This window comes from Microcaecilia unicolor, chromosome 12 (assembly GCF_901765095.1).
Source record: "Microcaecilia unicolor chromosome 12, aMicUni1.1, whole genome shotgun sequence".
Taxonomy (NCBI): Eukaryota; Metazoa; Chordata; class Amphibia; order Gymnophiona; family Siphonopidae; genus Microcaecilia; species Microcaecilia unicolor.
In genome coordinates this window covers 73908586-73928352 of record NC_044042.1, presented here as the reverse complement: position 1 = coordinate 73928352, position 19767 = coordinate 73908586, and the positions used below count along the sequence as shown (strand labels likewise).

Here is a 19767-nt window from a genome sequence, read left to right as displayed (position 1 = left end):
TCACACAATAAAGTATTGAACATATTATTTCAAAAAGGCGAAAACTTTCCTCTTATTTAGTCCACAAATTGTTGACCCAAGATCTAGGAAATTAAAGAATCAAAAAAAAAGAAAAAAGAAAAAAGAAATATTACCTAGAGCAGAGAGAGCCTAAAGTATCACAGCTAGGATAAGCGCTAGCAATCAAGAACTTTTACAGCAATAATTCTTTAGTGGAAATAAACTCTGTTAACTTTCCTGGATAAAAAAATATATAATTCACAGCATTCAAAGAAACATATACTTCTGCAACTATTGAACCACAGCATGAGGAGCCTCATTGTGCAGTGTCTTAAAATCCAATACCAACAGTTTAAATTCAATCCGCACAGGCAATGTGCAACCAATGCAATTCTTTCAAATGTGGGGTAATATGGTAGGGCGCTCTAGAAAGGAAACAGGACAGAAACGTTCTGGAGAACATTTGATGTATTTGCTTATTAGGATTTATTTGTTGACTTTGGAAGAAATTCACCCAAGGCAGTGTACAATTAAAACAGTAAAATATTTACCTCATACGGTCACTATACAACTTTGGATTTGTTATCCACCGACTGGGCAAACGCCTCTGACGGTACTATGTAAGCCACATTGAGCCTGCAAATAGGTGGGAAAATGTGGGGGTACAAATGCAACAAATAAATAAATAAATAAATAAATAAAAGAGCACACATTAAAACTTCTTAGCAGATAGCAAAGGGGATTAGTGGAGGTAGAACATATAGGGGGTCTTTTTACCTGTAGCTGGGCCCATAGGAATAAAATGGACCCTGCTGCAGATAACTCGACATAAGCTTTAGTAAAAGACCCCCTAAACGGGTGAGTGGAGCCAGGAGTGGCCTAGTGGTTAGAGCACCGGTCTTGCAATCCAGAGGTGGCCAGTTCAGCTCCCACTGCTGCTCCTTGTGATCTTGGGCAAGTCACTTAACCCTCCAACGCCTCAGGTACAAACTTAGATTGTCAGCCCTCCTGGGACAGAGAAACATCCAGTGTACCTGAAAGTAACTCACCTTGAGCTACTACTGAAAAAAGGAGTGAGCAAAATCCAAATAAATAAATAAGATAGGATAACAGAAGTTGAGATAGATTAAAGGGTGACTAATGCAACAAAATGGCCAGTGCTCTCAGCAAAGATGCAAGCAGCTGATCTCAGAGTATGTGTGGTAAGCAAGTTCTGCTACAGAATGTGCAGCTGATATTAAACATTTACCCCCAGAGTCTATATAATGCACTTAGATTTAGGCGCCAAAATCGGAACGGATTCTATAACACCACATGGAACTTAATTGGCTTCACAAGCTAATCAGCGCTGATAACAGCACTTAACAAGCAATAATGAGTTCTAATTGGCACTGATCAGTGGCGTAGGAAGGGGAGGCGGTGGGGCGGTCCGCCCCGGGTGCACGCCGCTGGGGGGGGTGTCGTCTGCACTTGTTCACTGCTCTCTCTGCCCCGGAACAGGTTACTTCCTGTTCCGGGGCACAGAGAGCAGGGGAACCAACGGAGAGGACGCAGCTCCCAGCGACAGCACTCGGGGCGGAGCGGTCCTCCCGCCCACCCCCCTTAGTAAGACTGCGCTCCAGGAAGGGGGGTTGCGCGCTCCGGGGGGGGTGCATTCGTGCTCCGGGGGGGGGGGGGCGCAGTGGCGAACCATCCCGGGTGTCAGCTGCCCTCGCTACGCTTCTGGCACTGATTAGAATTTAGGCACACAACTCGCTAAACGTTTTCTGCAATGATGTGCATCAAACTTCTAATGTGTGGAGGCAAAAGGGGGCGTAGTTATAGGCAAGGAAATGGGCATTTCATGGGCATTCCAAATTTAGTCACCTATGCTCTAAGATTTACACAGGTTTTCACAGGCGTAAATGGATGCATGCAGATATTTACCGTATAGGGCTAGAGTCTATATATATTGCGCCAAAAAATACCCACTTAAACGGTATTCTACAAGCCGCGCCTAAAGTGTTGCACGGTTTATAGAATAATCTCTTAAGCAGAGAGGTTGCGCGTAAATTTAAGCACCTCCCATTTTCAACCATGAAAACACGGTGCAAATGCCTGTGCCTAAATTTACACACGGAGTACGCAAAAACCACGCCCCCGTTCTGCCCTGAAATGCCCACGCCCCTCCCATTTCTGAGCCCCCTTTTTGGACAATGCGTTAGTTTTAGATGTGGCTCTTGCGCCTAAATCTACGTGTGTTAGTACCAATACATCTAATTAGTGCCAATAATTGCTTGTTAAAAGCCAATTGTTGACACCAATTGCCTCGTTATTCTATTAAATTACGTGTGTAAATTGGGGCCACGCCTAAATTTGCGAGTGCAGTTTTTGGCGACCTATATAGAATCAGGAGGAACCAATTAAGTGCCAATACTCAATTCTTAACAGATAAAGGGGCCCTTTTACTAAACAGTGATAGGGCTAACCTGCGGGTAGTGCATGCCAAATTGACACTACCGCCGCAGTAGCGCAGGTGCAAAGCAGTAATTCTGAAATTGGCATGCGCCGTTTCCTGTGGTAGAAGATAATTTTCTATTTTCTACCATGGGGGGGGGGGGGGGGGTCATTCCCGGTGGTAATGGCAGTGCAGCCACATTGGCGCATGCAGCATGATTACCTGGCGAGTAGGTCAAAGGATGGCGGCAAGGACTGAGGCAGTAAATAGCCAGGCGCTTTTTATTTTACGACATGGCGATTTACTACACCATTAAAAAGAAAAAAGCCTTTTTTTCCCAGCCGCTGTAAAAAAAATGGTCCAGCGTGCACCAATTTCACACGCCCACACTACCACAGGCCACTTTTTAATACAGCTTAGTAAAAGGGTCCCTAAGTTAGCTGGCCAAAGAGGACTACATAAATAGCAGGCCTATTTTTGGCCAAGTTAACTGAATCGGTTAAAGCTAAATGACTCAATAAAGATATTTAAAAAAAAAAAAGCTGAATATCAACATTAACCAGTTACAGTAAGTGCTGGCCAGCTGCATATACCTAGATATTCACTGTCCGGACATAGCCCAGCATGGATATCAAGGCATAAATCTGGTGGCAATAAAAAAAAAAATGGCTGTCCATTGCTGGCAGAATATTTACCCCTGTGTGTGTGATACTAGTCTTCAGATACTGTTGTACTGGAAGCCATTCAAAAGAGGAATGGCTTCCATCAGCCTTTAATTTAATTTAAAGTTTTATATTCCATTTTAATCTTAAAGCTCAAAGCAGATTACAGCAATCTAAGACTAACAAATCATCATTATGAAGTTTGCTATTGTGTCAATAATTCAAATGATCATGACATATCATGTTAATTATTCAAATTGTCAGTGTAAGTCAAATTCTAGCCCATCTCTCTCTCTCCCCCCACGTTTTCTGTTTTAGGTCACAACCTGTACTAGTAAATACTCCCTTATTTTCTAAACCCATTGGAATAGAATGTGTTGGTTAAACAAGTGGATCATCATTATTTTCCTTAAAATGTTATAGGAGGTCTGTTGCCGTACCTGTAAAGGCAGAGAATTCCTTCTTGTATTTCAGACTAAAGAGCTGAACATGCAGGTGACAGTAAGCACAGAAGAGATGAATAAAAGAAGATTGAGGTTACCAGGCTCACTCAGACCATTCGAGACCTGGAGATAACGCTGCAGACTGAGCTCAACAAGGTACATAGAGTGTGGCCTGTTATTTATTTATTTATTTATCAGGATTTATTTATTGCCTTTTTGAAGGAATTCACTCAAGGCGGTGTACAGTAAGAATAGATCAAACATGAGCAATAGGCAATTGCAGCAGTAATAATATTCAATCTCTCCTACCAGAGGTTCTGTTGCAAAAGAGAGGACTGCAGGAGGCTGTCCGCCTGGAGAACTGAGGCCATGATGCTCAAAATTCGGGCGCTGTTCTGAATAGCGCTGTAAAATACCGCCAGAACAGAGCAGAAGAACAGCGCCCTAATGCTCAGTTCAAATGAGATGCAAATATAAGCGCGCTCATAGCATTGAGCATCAAAGAGTTCGGCTGGAGGATTGAGTTTTGGTACAGGAGGATTGTGCTTGGTGCGTGTACATAAAAGTTCCTCGATAAGCTCGGCTTCTATGCGCATGTGCCTGGTAAAACCCAACATTGGCGTCTGTTTTCTGTGGCCTAAATTTTTTTTTAGCTTGGATGCTTTCTGTTTAGATGCAGGAAACAGATGTCAACGTGCGCAGTGGCGTAGCTACGTGGGGCCAGGAGGGGCCTGGGCCCCCGTAGATTTGGCCAGGACCCCCCTGCCGATGACCCTCTTGACCCCCCCGCTGCCAACACGCCATCACCTGCCTTTGTTGGCGGGAGACCCCAACCCCCGCCAGCCGAGGTCTTCTCGCAAAAGGCTTCCTTCTGTTTCCGACGCCCTGCACGTAGTAAATGCGCTTTTGTGCAAATGAGAAGACTTTTCATAGAGCTCAACCTTCGCAAGTGCGGCAATTTATAACCATTGCTACACATTTTGGGGCATTGAATCTATACTACTTGTATATTACAGAATTATTCCTTGACACCTGAGGCAGGTGTTGATTAACGCTGAAACACGGCCCGTGTCGGGTCATTTATCAATAAAGAACTTCAGTTGTCCCAGTCTTGAAGGCCCAGTGTTGCTTTTTTTGTTTGTATTTCATTTAACCAATAATATCTTATGTGCTTTTAACCTTTTTTGGTTGTTTGATTCATCGGAAGATATGTGCATTATAGACAGAGTATTGGACTCCTGATGCAGGCAGTTGTGCCGAAACACAGTCTGTGTTGTGTCGTGCCTCTGACTGAACTACACTTGGTTTTCATTAGAATAAATATTATAGACTTTTAATATTTGGTTTCCTTAAGACTTTTTTTCCTCACTTCTGCTTTTTGTGTATACTCCATACCTGTGAGGAAGACTTTCTCCTCTTTTACGCAGGGCTTTTTTTGAGGGGGTACTTGGGGGTACTGAGTACCGGCACCTTTTCCACTGTCTGCTAAACTTGACCCATGGTTCTCGTATTTTAATGAACAGCTCAGGTTCTACATACAAATTCTGCCTTGTCATAGATTCTATGACTGGTTGCAGGGGTCCTGGCTATTGTAGGGTGGGTCCTTCAGTGATCACCCCACCCCTGAAGGGTGGCCTGGCATTTGAGTAACTGGCACCTTTTTTGCTAGACAAAATGCACTGCTTTTACGTTACCCTACACAAGCTGGATAGTGCCACAGAGGATTCTCTCGGGGGTCCTGTGGGAACTGGATCAGCACTAGATAACCAAGCAGGAGTCTCTCCTACCTGGTTAATTAGCCTGGAATATTGAACCCCATAGTTTTCAGTCCTGAAAACTGGTAATTAAGGAAACAGTCTTCTAACTTTAAAATCCCTGGAGCTTTTCTGTTTTTATTTGCCTTGCAGAAAGCATCATTTGAAAAAAACCTCTCCGATGTGAAGATGCAGTATGGCTTTGCAGCTGGAAGACATACAAAATCAAATCCGAAGTTTGGAGGCCCAGTTACTTTACTTACGAACTGAAATGCAGAAACAGAGCAAGATGCACACAGTGCTTGCACAGGAGATTGAGACATATCGACGCCTGCTGAAGGCAGATGAATTTCAGTAAGAAACCAAGAGAAGTTTATTTTTGGGGAATAGGGTTATGGGTAATCTCACTGCTTAACTACATCAGAGCTTTTGAAAATCTTCCCCTGCAGAACAATTAAATATATTCACTTGTACTCATTAGGAAGCCATATTTAGTCATTCCAAAAGTGGACATTTCTACAGGTCTAATTGGTTTGGAGGTAGGGTATTTACATAGAAAACAGAGAAAATGATGGCAGATGAGACCATTTGGCCTATCCTTTCTGCCTATCCATACCAGCTATGAAGCTCTACAATCTCTCCTCTCCCTCAGAGACCCTCTGTGCTTGTCCTGAGCTTTCTTATATTCAGATACAGTTCTTGTATCTGCCACATCCACTGGGAGGCCATTCCACACATCCGCCACTTCCATGAAGAAGTATTTCCTCAGGTTACTTCCGAGTCTGCCACTTTCACCTTCATCCTATGCCCCCTTATTTCAGAGCTTCCTTTAAATTGAAAGAGATTCACCTCCTCTGCATTTATGCCACGTAGGTATTTAAACATCTCTGTCATATCTCCCCTCTCCCACCTTTCCTCCAAAGTATACATATTTGAGATCTTTAAGTAGGTCCCCATACCCTTTATAATGAAGAGCACTGACCATTTAATAGCTACCTTCTACCGACTCCATCCTGTTTATATCTTTCTGAAGGTGCAGTCTCCAGAATTGTACACAGTGGGGGACAATTTCCAGCTTGCAGCTTTTTTTCTTAAACTTGGATATTCACGGGCTGATATTCAGACCGTGTGACTTAGAACAGCTAACTCCTGCGGTCGGCGCAAAACCCAGATATTCAATGCCGGAATGTTTCTGGTAACCAGCATTGAATATCCGGTTTATTTTTGGCCGGTTTAAAGATAACCAGCTAAGCTGATATTCAGAGGTAGCTGGTTATTTTTAAACCAGCCAAATATATCCTGTATTTTCATGTGGCCAAATATGGCTGCTAAACTAGCTTTAAAAATCAGCGGGTAGCCGGTTGTATCGGGCGATATAACTGGCTATCTGCTAGCCAGTAACTGGCAGTATTCAGCAGGATATATCAGGTTAGCCACCGCTGAATATCACCGGATAGCCAGCTATGTACCATTTAACCGGCCAATATTCAGTGCTGGGCCGTGTCCGGGCACCAGCAATGAATATCGGGGATATCTGTGGGCGGCCTGGCCACCCAGAGCTCATTGTGGATCTGACAGATATTCAGCCAGGGTCGCATAAGAGTTATGCAACCCTGACTGAATATCGGACCGGACCCATATAACTTTGTTTTGGTTCAAAAAAAGAGCCCTTGAGCCTCTTCCGCCAACATTGACCTCCCCCCTCCCGAAAATATCCCCTCTTTCCCTCATCCCTCCCCAGCCCATGTCAAGACCTCCCCTGGAAGACCCCTACCCCCCAGCTGTGCAAGTAGGCCCTCTCGGGCCTACCTGTAATCCCTGGTGGTCCAGTGGGGTCATTGGAGGCAGGAGAGTAGCTCCTTCACTCCTGCCTCTTCTGATGCCTCTCTAAAATGGCTGCCGCAACCTCTTGCTGCAGCTTACAATACTTTGAGTAGTACCGCGAGCTGCTGCAAGAGGTCGCAGCAGTCATTTTAGAGAGGAGTCCACAAGGGGCAGGAGCGAGGTGGTCAGTTTGACCATAACAGCAGGGCCGCCGAGTGACTGGGCCGGGCCAGGGACAAGGCCGCCCACGCCCCCCCCCCCCCGAAAGTTGCCGCCACCGCCGCTCCCCCTCCACCCGCTCCCCTCCGTCCGCCACCGGGCCGGGCCCCTGCACTATATGTAGATCCTTCAAGAGGTAGTGTGTCATGATTTAGGCTCTTTTCTGATGTTTTGGTGCCACCTCAGTAAGGCCAACACACAATCTCTCCACTGCAAAATACTATACACAAACTTGTGCAAAAACCCACTCATAACCTTACCAAACCATAACAGCACTAATTCCAAGGACAGGACGAGCTACAATCTTATGCGTGGAAAGGCAGCACTGTAATTACACTGGGCTCTAAAACACCAGTACACTACCTAATGAAAAACAAAACAAAAAGGGCTGCAAAAACTACACACTAGCAGAATACTGCACCTTGATCACACATGAAAAATGACACAAGGAACTAAAAATAAAAAAAATATGAACTGGCGTAGGGTTTGTGGCAGCCAGCGACCCAATCTTTGGCGCGCTGGACGCTGATCATTGGGAATGAATGCGTTAAGCGCTGATTAGCATGCATTTGCAGGCTACTTGCGCTAAGAGCCCTGTTTAGCATGCATTTGCTCTGATCATGGGGTGGTAGCAAACGCCGGCGCTAGTATGGCACTAACAGCCTCTAGTGCCGGCGTTTGCTTTTGATCATTTGCCTGTCAGAGGGTGTAAGGACTTGGAGAGGGGAGGAGGCATTGTATGAAATGTGTGTAGATAATACGCTGAAATCTGCTGCTCAGTGTGTGGCGGTGGCCAAAAAAGCAAATAGGATGCTAGGAATTATTTGGAAAGGGATGGTGAATAAGATCGTAAACACTATAATGCCATTCCTTCTGCACAGGATTCCTTTATGCTTATCTAACATGCGTGGGATAGGCATAGTGGAATCCTGTGCAGAAGGAATGGATCTTCAGGAGCTTAGTCGAGATCGGGTGGCAGAGCCGGTGGTGGGAGGCGGGGCTGGTGGTTGGGAGGCAGGGAAAGTGCTGGGCAGACTTATACGGTCTATGCCAGAGCCGGTGGTTGGGAGGCGGGGCTGGTGGTTGGGAGGCAGGGATAGTGCTGGGCAGACTTATACGGTCTGTGCCAGAGCCGGTGGTGGGAGGCGGGGCTGGTGGTTGGGAGGTGGGGATAGTGCTGGGCAGACTTATATGGTCTGTGCCCTGAAGAGCACAGGTACAAATCAAAGTAGGATATACACAAAAAGTAGCACATATGAGTTATCTTGTTGGGCAGACTGGATGGACCGTGCAGGTCTTTTTCTGCCGTCATCTACTATGTTACTAACCAGGTTATTTTCGAAAGAGAAAAACGCCTATAGTGCGACCTAAATCGGGAGATAGACGTTTGTCTCGTAAAGGCGCCCAAATCGGTATAATCGAAAGCCGATTTTGGGCGTTTCCAACTGCACTCCGTCGCGGGAACGAATAAAGTTGACGGGGGCGTGTCGGAGGCGTGGTGGAGGCGGAACGGGCGTGGTTATCAGCCGAGGAGAGATGTGCATCTTTAGCTGATAATCGAAAAAAAGGCGTTTTTACTGCGATTTTGGGTCACTTTTTTTGGACCCATTTTTTTCACAAACAAGTCCCAAAAAAGTACTCCAACTGCCCAGATGACCACTGGAGGGAATCGGGGATGACCTCCCCGGACTCCCCCAGTGGTCACTAACCCCCTCCCACCAAAAAAACCCCACTATAAAAACTTTTTTCCCAGCCTGTATGCCAGCTTCAAATGCCGTACCCACCTCCATGACAGCAGAATGTGTTCGATCCTCTCACAGCCTTTCCCTGGGTCAGATGTGGCTCTCGGGTGCAGTACAGGGTCACATCAGCATTGCATTGTGGTGGGTGTAGGGTATTGGGCTCCGTGATTTCATTAGCTTGTGATACAGTCTCATGATGTTGGTAGTTGATAGGCTCTTCTCCCATGGTGCTTTTCCCCCTGCCTACTGGGTCAGAGTGTGCCCTGTTGTGTTTCCTGTTGTAGTCCATGCGGTAGTGGCCATTTTTGTAAGCCAGTTTTAGTTCCCTTTCCTGTGTTAGCCACGTTAGACAACTTAGTTCTTCCCTTGAATGTGGCTAAAAGAGGGCATTGTACAGCATTCTGCCAGCTCTGACCTACTGCTCATCTCAGTACCAGGGAGACTCGTTGCCAGTGGGGCACAACCTCTGATCTGCAGTTAACTGTGAGTAAAGGCGGTTATTCTAATAAAGGACGTTTTCGGAGAGATTAGTCTTCAGGTGTCAACTGGTGTGCCAATGTTATATAGCAGAAACCAGTCCTAGAGGCCTGCTTGTATGCAGGTCCCTGGAGCACTTTTAGTGGGTACTGCAGTGCACTTCAGCCAGGTGGCCCCAGGCCCATCCCCCCCCCCCCACCTGTAACACTTGTGCTGGTAAATGGGAGGCCTCCAAAACCCACTGTACCCACATGTAGGTGCCCCCTTCACCCCTAAGAGCTATGGTAGTGTTGTACATTTGTGGGTAGTGGGTTTTGGGGGAGGGGGGTTGGGAGCTCAGCACCTGTGGTAAGGGAACTATGCATGTGGGAGCTTTTTCTGAAGTCCACCGCACTGACCTAGGGTGCCCAGTTGGTGTCCTGGCATATCAGGGGGGGCCAGTGTACTACCAATCCTGGCCCCTCCCACGACCAAATGGCTCGGATTAGGACGTTTTTGAGCTGGGCGTTTTTAGTTTCCATTATCGCAAAAAAAAAACAAACGCCCAGCTAAAAAACGTCCATTTTTTTGAAAATTTGGTTCAGCCCGCCCCTTCACGGACCCGTTCTCGGAGATAACCGCCCATGGAGATAGGCGTTTCCGTTCGATTATGCCCCTCCATGTATGATATGTAATGAAAAACAAAACAAAAAGGGCTGCAAATACTATACACTAGCAGAATACTGCACCTTGATCACACATGAAAAATACATGACAACAGATATGACACAAGGAACTAGAAATAAAAAAAATATGAAGGCAAAATACTGAACTGGAAAGTTACCTCAAGAAGTCAGACTCAGCATGCAGCAATACTAGAAAAATTGAAACTTACATGAAAAATATCACAGATACACATTTCCAAAAGCTGACATATTCCAATTAACAAATTCAGAATAAAATACTTTTTTCTACCTTTGTTGACTGATCATTTCATTTTTCTATTCGCTTTGGTCCCAGTGTCTTCTGTTTTATGCAGTGTCTTCTTTTCATTTGATATTTTTTCACTCACCATGTCCACCATCCTCCTGTGTCCTTATACGTCCTGTCTACCATCTGTTCCTATCTTTCCTCCAGTTTCAGCATCTGCTCTGAAAGTGTTCCGATCCAGCCCTTAAATTCAGTAATTTCCCCTCCATCCAGATCTAGCATTTCTCCTCACTCCCCTCCCCTCCATCTCATGTGCATGTACTTCCTGTCTTCCTTTCCCTCCATCCATGTCCAGCATTTCTCTCTCTCCCTTCTCCTCCATCCGTTTACATCTCCTTCCTTTGTCTTTCCTTCCCTTAATCCTTGTCCAACATTTCTCCTTTCTTCCCTGCCCTCCACTCCATCCGTCCATGTCCAGCATTTCTCCTCTCTTCCCTCCCCTCCATCCATGTGCATCTCCTTCCTGACTTCCCTCCCCTCCATCCATCCATGTCCAACAACTCTCCATTCTCCCCTGGCCTCTCCTCCATCCATCCATATCCAGTAAATGTCCTCTCTCCCCTGCCCCCTCCATTCATTCATCTATGTTCAGCAATTCTCCTCTCTCCCCTGCCCTCCCCTGTGATCTCTTCTCCCCCCTGCCCTTCTCTCCTGTCTAGCGATCTTTTCTCTCTCCCCCCTGCCCTGCCCTCCTGTCCAGCGATCTCTTCTCTCTCCCCCCTGCCCTCCCCTCCTCTCCAGTGATCTCTTTTCTCTCCCCCCTGCCCTCCCCTCCTGTCCAGCAATCTCTTCTCTCCCCCCTGCCCTCCCCTCTCTCTCTTGTCCAGCAATCTCTTTCTCTCCCCACCCTGCCCTCCATCCTCTCTTGCCAGCAATCTCTTCTCTCCCCCTGCTCTGCCCCTGCCCTCCCCTCCTGTCCAGCATCTCTATCTCCCACCTGCCCTGCCCTCCTGTCCAGTCGATCTCTTCTCTCTCCCCCTGCCCTCCCCTCCTCTCCTTCTCCATGTCCCAGCGACTCTCTTCTCTCCCCCCTGCCCCCCCTCCTCCAGCCACCCATTCCAGTGACTCTCCTCTCTCCCCTGCCCTCCCTCCAGCCAACCCATGCCCAGTGACTCTCCTCGCTCCCCTGCCCCCTCCAGCCACCCCATGCCCAGTGACTCCCTTCTCTCCCCTGCCCCCCTCCTCCAGCACCCACCCATGCCCAGGGACTTCTCCTCTCTCCCCCTGCCCCCCCCTCCAGCCAACCATGCCAGCGACTCCCTTCTCTCCCCTGCCCCCTCCTCCTGCCACCCATGTCCAGCGACTCCCTTCTCTCCCCTGCCCCCCCCTCCAGCCACCCAGGTTGTCCAGCGGATTCTTTGGGCAGGCAGGAAGATCCCCAGTCATTCCTGCCCGCTGCCGGCGCTGACTCTCCCCCGCTGCCGGATCGCTATTCAAAATGGCTGCCGAGATAAGGGAGGCCTCCAAAACTTCAGCAGAAGTCTCACGAGGCCACCGCTGGAAGTCTCGGCGGCCATTTTTAAAGAGTGATCTGGCAGCAGGGGAGGGTCAGTGCCTGCAGCAGGCAGACAAGTCTGCCTGCTGGACAACAAGGGAGGGGACATGCGGCGCCGGGCTCCACTGGAGGCCTGGGCCCGGGGAATTTGGTCCCCCCCTGTCCCCCCCTCTCAGCGGCCCTGCATAACAGAACTTCGTCAATATCTATGACATTTGGTATTTCTCTACTTGGTTCAACAGCCAGCCTTCAACCTGTAACCCTTTGAGTCAGAGGCAGCAGGTATCCCTCTGGTCTGGAGCCCCTATCATTATTATTATATGGGCTTAGTTGACTAGGGCTTTAGGCTAGAGGACTGTCTCTTCACATGTACGGTCAGAAGGCAAAGCCATAGACAGAGATTTGAATTCTGCATAGGATTTTATATTCCTGAGTAGTTTCTTTCAACACTAATCTACTACTACTATTTAGCATTTCTATAGCGCGACAAGGCATACGCAGTGCTGCACAAACATGTTGATTAGAACGCTGGTCATAGAGGAGACTTCTACTTTCTAGAATCTGTTCAGGACTGAAAGGTTCAAAGAGTAATGCTCCTCCACACCAACAGTGATATCACTGTAAAGTCCAACATACTGCTATTGTTTAGGGTCTTTGGAATTCTCTGGAAACACCAAACATCTCCACATGCATTATTGGTGGTAAGAGGTGGAAAGGGGTGTTGGTCCTGTAAGATGCAAAGTGGACTAATAGTCAAGCTTGCAATAGTCTCACATGGAAGTGGAGGATGGAGATGTGCAGAGCAGACATATGGAAGACTGGTGCTGGTTTAAGAATGGGAATGCTTCAAGTTTCAAATGTATTGAAAATTTACTATCCCGCCTAACAGAACATCCATCTGGGTGGCTTACAATCTAAAAAGGGGGCAGGGGAAACAACGAAGACAGACTAGCAATAGTAAGATAGGTAGGATAGGAACTACAGTGTAGATAGGAAAGAAAAGGGAAATTAAAAACAAAAGGGATGAGATAACTTTTACCAGATGTCTATGGCCTCATCAGAAGCATTAGGAAAAAGCATCCCGAAAAAGAAACGCTTTAAGTTCAGATTTGAAGAGTGTAGACTTACTATCCAAAATAATAGAAAATCAAGAGGAATTCATTGGACAAAATGGTGGGCCATATAGTCTTGATCGGCTCTCTTTTTCCATGTTACTATATACACCACTCATGGGGAAAGAAAGAAGAATGGGTTAAATGGAATAGAAGCAATCTAATCTAATCTAATTCGCAGTTTATTTACTGCACTTGTTCCAAGAAGAGGTTGTAGGCGGTTTACAAATCAGGAGCGGGGACTAACAAATTAATCTAAAAAAAAAAAGCTAATAAAATTTATCAAATAAAAAGTCTAGTTTCAGAGTGAATTAGACCACAATAAATGCTAATCTAGCTCCTGGGAGTTCTCCCTTGCCCATTATATAACAGTAAAATCATCTTCCTAAACAGTACACACTTGACCAGTAACTAATGTTCAGAAAGTGTCCTTCTCCTCTCCACCCCCACACCCCAGCCCAAATTCACATGATCGTCTTCAACTTAAAAGTCTCTGTTTTTCCTCTAGGACCCAAGCCGTGGAAACAGAAGAAGATGGTAAGAAATTTATGTTTTTGTGATTTTGGATAAATTGTCACACTGGAAACTGCCTGTCCATGATTAAAAGTGGGATATTTCAGCACTACATCCCACCGGCAGGAATGCTGGTGGAAGGCACTTGCACAGCATAATACTGCTCGGAAAGGGCATTGCTCATCCTTTGGGTAAATTTCTAGAGATATGGATGGCAATGTTCAAAGTCATTTATCTGGGTAAACTGGATCTCTGAAAAAGTTTTCCCTTCAATCTGCCCTTCACGTGCATGCAGTTTCTACAGTAGGTGCACTTTTAGGCTTCGGGGAGGTGTTCCCAGAGGAGTGTTTAGCTCAGGAAAGGAAACTAATGCATGTGGATCCTATTTTCAAATCAATGCATCTTATTTTTCATTTAAAGTCACCCAGATGCAAAAAGGTGTAAAGGTGGAGATGCTGCATCAGATTAATTGTTCTCCGAGTCCAGCATCTTGTTCCAACAGTGGCCAATGTGTTTCATTATGAGCGACTCATTCTCTGATGGTGGTGCACTCCGTATCTGCTGGCAAATAATTATTAAATGGACCTCCTCCAAACTATGTGTACACCCAGCTGTACTACAATTAGATATGTATAAAGGACAGTCATGTCTACTGGGCTCTTTCCACCATCAAACCAAATTGGATACCCCCCCTCCTCCTTCTCTAGGAGGTCTTGCCCTTCATTTCTGGTTTCTAAAATGGTAAACCCAATTTTTTTATAGGGCCAGAGAAAACGAATGTCCAAATGGGGATGTTCATAATTTACATTAAACGTGGATCCTTTTGCAAAATATGTATAAGACCATGGGAAAAATACTTATATTTGGTGGTGTGTACGTAGGGAATAGCTATTTGCAAATAACACATTCCAAAAACCAGTGGCATCACTTGGGGCTTTGTGTGTGTATGTGGTGCCACTCAGATTTTGCTTCCTACAAGTGAAGGAGCAAAGCCCAAGAGGCCCAATCCCCGACCCAAATCAGCAGTTAGCTGATATTTACCACAACTCCGGAAGAGACCTAAATGCTGGTGGGGAATCTTTTTGAGTTATGGGCTAGATTCTTTATATATGCCTAAAAAATTGGCACTGAAAAATAATACGCCTAGGCATATTCTATAAACATAGAGGGGCATAATCGAAAGGCGCCGGCAAAACTGATGGCCAGCCATCTTCAGGGCCGGTGCCGTAAGCGGGCAGAGCCAGCGTATTTCAAAATATGCTTTGCACCGGCCAAATCGCTCACCGGGATTAGAATAGGATCGCTGGCGGATCGCCGGGTTTAGATGAGATGGCCGGCTTCGTTTTCCAGCCATAATGTAACCGGACCCGGCCATCTCAAACCCGGTGGGAGGAGCCAGCATTTGTAGTGCACTGGCCCCCCTGACATGCCAGGACACCAACCGGGCACCCTAGGAGGCACTTAAAAAATTCATAGCACCCTTCCCTTGTGTGCTGAGCCCCCCCCCAATCCCCCCCAAAACCCACTGCCCACAAGTCTACACCATTACCATAGCTCTAAGGGGTGAAAGGGGGCATCTACATGTGGGTACAGTGGGTTTGGGTTTTTTTGGGAGGCTCAACATTAACCACCACAAGTGTAACAGGTGGGGGGGGATGGGCCTGGGTCCACCTGCCTGAAGTGCAGTGCACCCAGTGGCGAAGCCAGACTGCCAATTTTGGGTGGGCCTGAACCCAAAGTGGGTGGGCACAAAATTTTCTCTCTACCCCCCCTCCCCCAGGAAATATTTAGTCACACTTTTCAGTGAGCTTTCAGAGGCCAAAACCTCCTGCCTCAGGTCAGTATAATGCTGTTACGGTATCCTCTCCTGACCTAAGGAAGGAAGTATTGGTCTCTGAAACTTTATTAACACAGGTGCCATATTACTTTATCCTAAATTAAAAATAAAATTATTTTCTTTACCTTTGTTGTATGGCCATTTACTTTTTTCTCATTGTGTTGCTCCCAGTCTCTAGATTCTGCTTTTCTTCATCTTTCTCTTGCCAGGGTTTCCTGTCCATTCATCACCTATGGCTTTTATCTTTTCCTCACCCTTGTTCGCCACATGCCCCTTCCTCTTATTCTCCAGTCTTTCCCTCTTTCCATCCAGCAGCTCCCCTCTTTCTCTCCCCATCCTTCGTGTCTCCCCTCTTTCTTTTGCATCCAGCGTCTCCTTTCTTCTCCCTACCCTTCCATCCAGTGTCTTCCCTCTTTCTCGCCTTATCCTTCCACTCATCTACCCTCTCTCCTGATCCTTCCATCTAGTGTCTCTATCTCCCCTCTCCTTCTATCCAGTGTCATCTCTCTACCCCTTTTCTGTTCAGTCTCCCTCTCTCCCATCCTTCTAGTTTCTCCCCTTTCTCTCTGCATCCTTTTATCCATCTCCCCTCTTTCTCTCCCTATCCTCCCATGTCCAGCAGCTCTCTCCCTTCCATCCAATCCCCTCCTCCTCTCCATCCTACGTCCAGCAGCTCTCTCCCTTCCCTCTAGTCCCTTCTTTCTCTCTCCCATGTCCAGTAGCTCTCTCCCTTCCCGCCAGTCCCTCCCATGTCCCAGACGCTCTCTTTCCCTCCAGTTTCTTCTTCCTCTCCCTCCCATGTCCCAGCAGCTTCTACCCTCCCTCCAGTCCCTTCTTCCTCTCCCTCCCATGTCCCAGCAGCTTCTCCCTTCCCTTCTTCCTCTCCCTCCCATGTCCAGCAGCTCCCTCCCTTCCCATCCAATCCCCTCCTCCTCTCCATCCTATGTCCAGCAGCTCTCTCCCTTCCCTCTAGTCCCTTCTTCCTCTCCCTCCATGTCCAGTAGCTCTCTCCCTTCCCGCCAGTCCCATCCCATGTCCCAGCAGCTCTCCCTTCCCGTCAGTCCCTTCTTCCTCACCCTCCCATGTTCCCAGACGCTTTCTCCCTTCCATCCAATCCCCTCCTCCTCTCCCATCCTATGTCCAGCAGCTCTCTCCCTTCCCTCTAGTCCTTCTTCCTCTCCCTCCCATGTCCAGTAGCTCTCTCCCTTCCCGCCAGTCCCTCCCATGTCCCAGCAGCTCTCCCTTCCCGTCAGTCCCTTCTTCCTCTCCCTCCCATGTCCCAGCAGCTCTCCCTTCCCGTCAGTCCCTTCTTCCTCTCCCTCCCATGTCCCAGACGCTCTCTCCCTTCCCTCCAGTCCCTTCTTCCTCTCCCTCCCATGTCCCAGCAGCTACTCCCTTCCCTCCAGTCCCTTCTTCCTCTCCCTCCCATGTCCAGTAGCTCTCTCCCTTCCCGCCAGTCCCTCCCATGTCCCAGCAGCTCTCCCTTCCCGTCAGTCCCTTCTTCCTCTCCCTCCCATGTCCCAGCAGCTTCTCCCTTCCCTCCAGTTCTTCTTCCTCTCCCTCCCATGTCCCAGCAGCTTCTCCTTCCCTTCTTCCTCTCCTTCCCATGTCCCAGCAGCTCAGCCACTTTCCCCCCAGGCCCGCGAATCCACATCCTTCCCGCGCTGTTGCAGCCCTTTTGTCCCGCGGAGGCAGCGTTTCCTTCCTGCCCTGTCTTCTCCCCAGGCTCTGCTGCATCGTCCCTGCAAGAGGAATCGTTTTCCTTTTCGGGCCGTCGCGCTGCCATACACACAGGCAGCTTTGCTCCTCCCCCGCCGCGTTCATCCGGCCCTAACAGGAAAGTGCATCAGAGAGGGCCAGAATGGACGCGGCGGGGGAGGAGCGAAGCTGCCTGTGTGTATGGCAAGCGCAGCGCGACGGCCGAAAAGGAAAACGATTCCTCTTGCAGGCCGGGTCGATGCAGCGGAGCCTGGGGAGAAGACAGGGCAGGAAGGAAACGCTGAACGCTGCCTCCGCGGGACAAAAGGGCAGTGACAGTGTGCGAAGGATGGGCGGGCCTGAAGGGAAAATGGGTGGGCCTGGGCCCGTCCAGGCCCACCCGTGGCTATGCCCCTGAGTGCACCCACTAAAAACTGCTCCAGGGACCTGCATACTGCTGTCATGGAACTGGGTATGACATTTGAGGCTGGCATACAGGCTGGCAAAAAATGTTTTAAATTTTTTTTTTTGTGGGAGGGGTTTGGTGACCACTTGGGGAGTAAGGGGAGGTAATCTCCCGCTTCCCTCTGGTGGTCATCTGGTCAGTTGGGGCTCTTTTTTGGGACTTGGTCCTAAAAATACATGGACCAAGTCCGCCCGGCGAAATACTCGTTAGAGCCGGCGTTTTATTTCATAATAAGGTGAAGCCGGCCATCTCATAACCCTGCCCCACTCCGCCCCTTCCCACCTTCGCTATCCTACCAACACGCCCCCCTTGAAGGTTGGCCGGCGCCGCAGACGAAAAAGCAGTTGGGGCCGGCCAAAATCGGCTTTCGATAATACCGATTTGGCTGGGATTGAGAGATCGCCGGCAATCTCCCGATTTGTGTTGGAAGATCGCCAGCGATCCCTTTGAAAATAAGCCTGATAGTAACATAGTAGATGACAGCAGAGAAAGACCTGCATGGTCCATCCAGTCTGCCCAACAAGATAACTCATATTGGCTCCTTTTTGTGTATACCTGACCTTGATTAGTATCTGCCATTTTCAGGGCACAGACCATAGAAGTCCTGCCCAGCACTAGCCCCGCCTCCCAACCACCAGCCCCGCCCACCCACCGGCTCTGCCACCCAATCTCCGCTAAGCTTCTGAGGATCCATTAATTATGCCTAAAGTTAAGCGGGGTTTATAGAATATGCCTACGCCCATCCCTGTGACTAAATGCAGGTGCAGGCCACTTACGTCAAGTAATGCTTGGTGTAATTCCCGTGCATAACTTAGGTGCAGAGCAGGAGTATTCTGTAACACTGTGCGTAAATATTACATAAGTACAAAAGTATTGCCATACTGGGAAAGACCAAAGGTCCATCGAGCCTAGCATCCTGTTTCCAACAGTGGCCAATCCAGGTCATAAATACCTGGCAAGATTCCAAAAATGTACAAAACATTTATACTGCTTATCCCAGAAATAGTGAATTTTCCCCAAGTCCATTAATAACAGTCTATGGACTTTTCCTTTAGGAAGCCGTCCAAACCTTTTAAAACTCCGCTAAGCTAACCATCTTTACCACATTCTCTGGCAACAAATTCCAGAGTTTAATTGCACGATGAGTGAAGAAAAAGTTTCTTCTTCTCTCCGATTCGTTTTAAATTTACTACATTGTAGCTTCATCGAATGCCCCCTAGTCCTAGTATTTTGGAAAGCGTGAACAGACGCTTCACATCTACTCGTTCAACTCCACTCATTATTTTATAGACCTCTATCATATCTCCCCTCAGCTGCCTTTTCTCCAAGCTGAAGAGCCCTAGCCCGCTTTAGCCTTTCCTCATAGGGAAGTTGTCCTGTCCTCTTTAATCATTTTCGTCGCCCTTCTCTGCAACATTTCTAATTCCACTATATCTTTTTTGAGTTGCGGCGAACAGAATTGAACACAATATTCGAGGTGCGGTCGCACCATAGAGCGATACAAAGGCATTATAAAATCCTCACTTTGTTTTTCATTCCTTTCCTAATAATACCTAACATTCTATTTGCTTTCTTAGCCGCAGCAGCACACTGAGCAGAAGGTTTCAACGTATCATCAACAATGACACCTAGATCCTTTTCTTGGTCCGTGACTCCTAACGTGGAACCTTGCATGACATAGCTATAATTCGGGTTCCTCTTTCCCACATGCATCACTTTGCACTTGCTCACATTAAATGTCATCTGCCATTTAGACGCCCAGTCCTCCTAGTCTTGTAAGGTCAGCTTGTAATTTTTCACAATCTTCCCGCGATTTAACGACTTTGAATAACTTTGTGACATCAACAAATTTAATTACCTCACTAGTTACTCCCATCTGTAGATCATTTATGAATATGTTAAAAAGCAGCGGTCCCAGCACAGAGCCCTGGGGAACCCCACTAACTACCCTTCTCCATTGAGAATACTGACTATTTAACCCTACTCTCTGTTTTCTATCTTTTAACCAGTTTTTAATCCACAATAGAACACTACCATCCTATCCCATGACTCTCCAATTTCCTCTGGAGTCTTTCATGAGGTACTTTGTCAAACGCCTTCTTAAATCCACGTCCCACGG

The 19767-nt window shown here is 47.5% G+C and overlaps 1 protein-coding gene across 1 annotated transcript in view; it reads left to right on the top strand.

The window, feature by feature from the left end:
- Positions 1 to 3675, top strand: part of LOC115481392 (keratin, type I cytoskeletal 14-like) — a 28439-nt gene extending 24764 nt beyond the window's left edge. The window contains exon 5 of the mRNA XM_030220478.1: positions 3574 to 3675. Within this exon, the coding sequence (XP_030076338.1) occupies positions 3574 to 3675 (102 nt within the window). The remainder of the gene's footprint in view (positions 1 to 3573) is intronic.
- The last annotated feature ends 16092 nt before the right edge of the window (positions 3676 to 19767 follow it).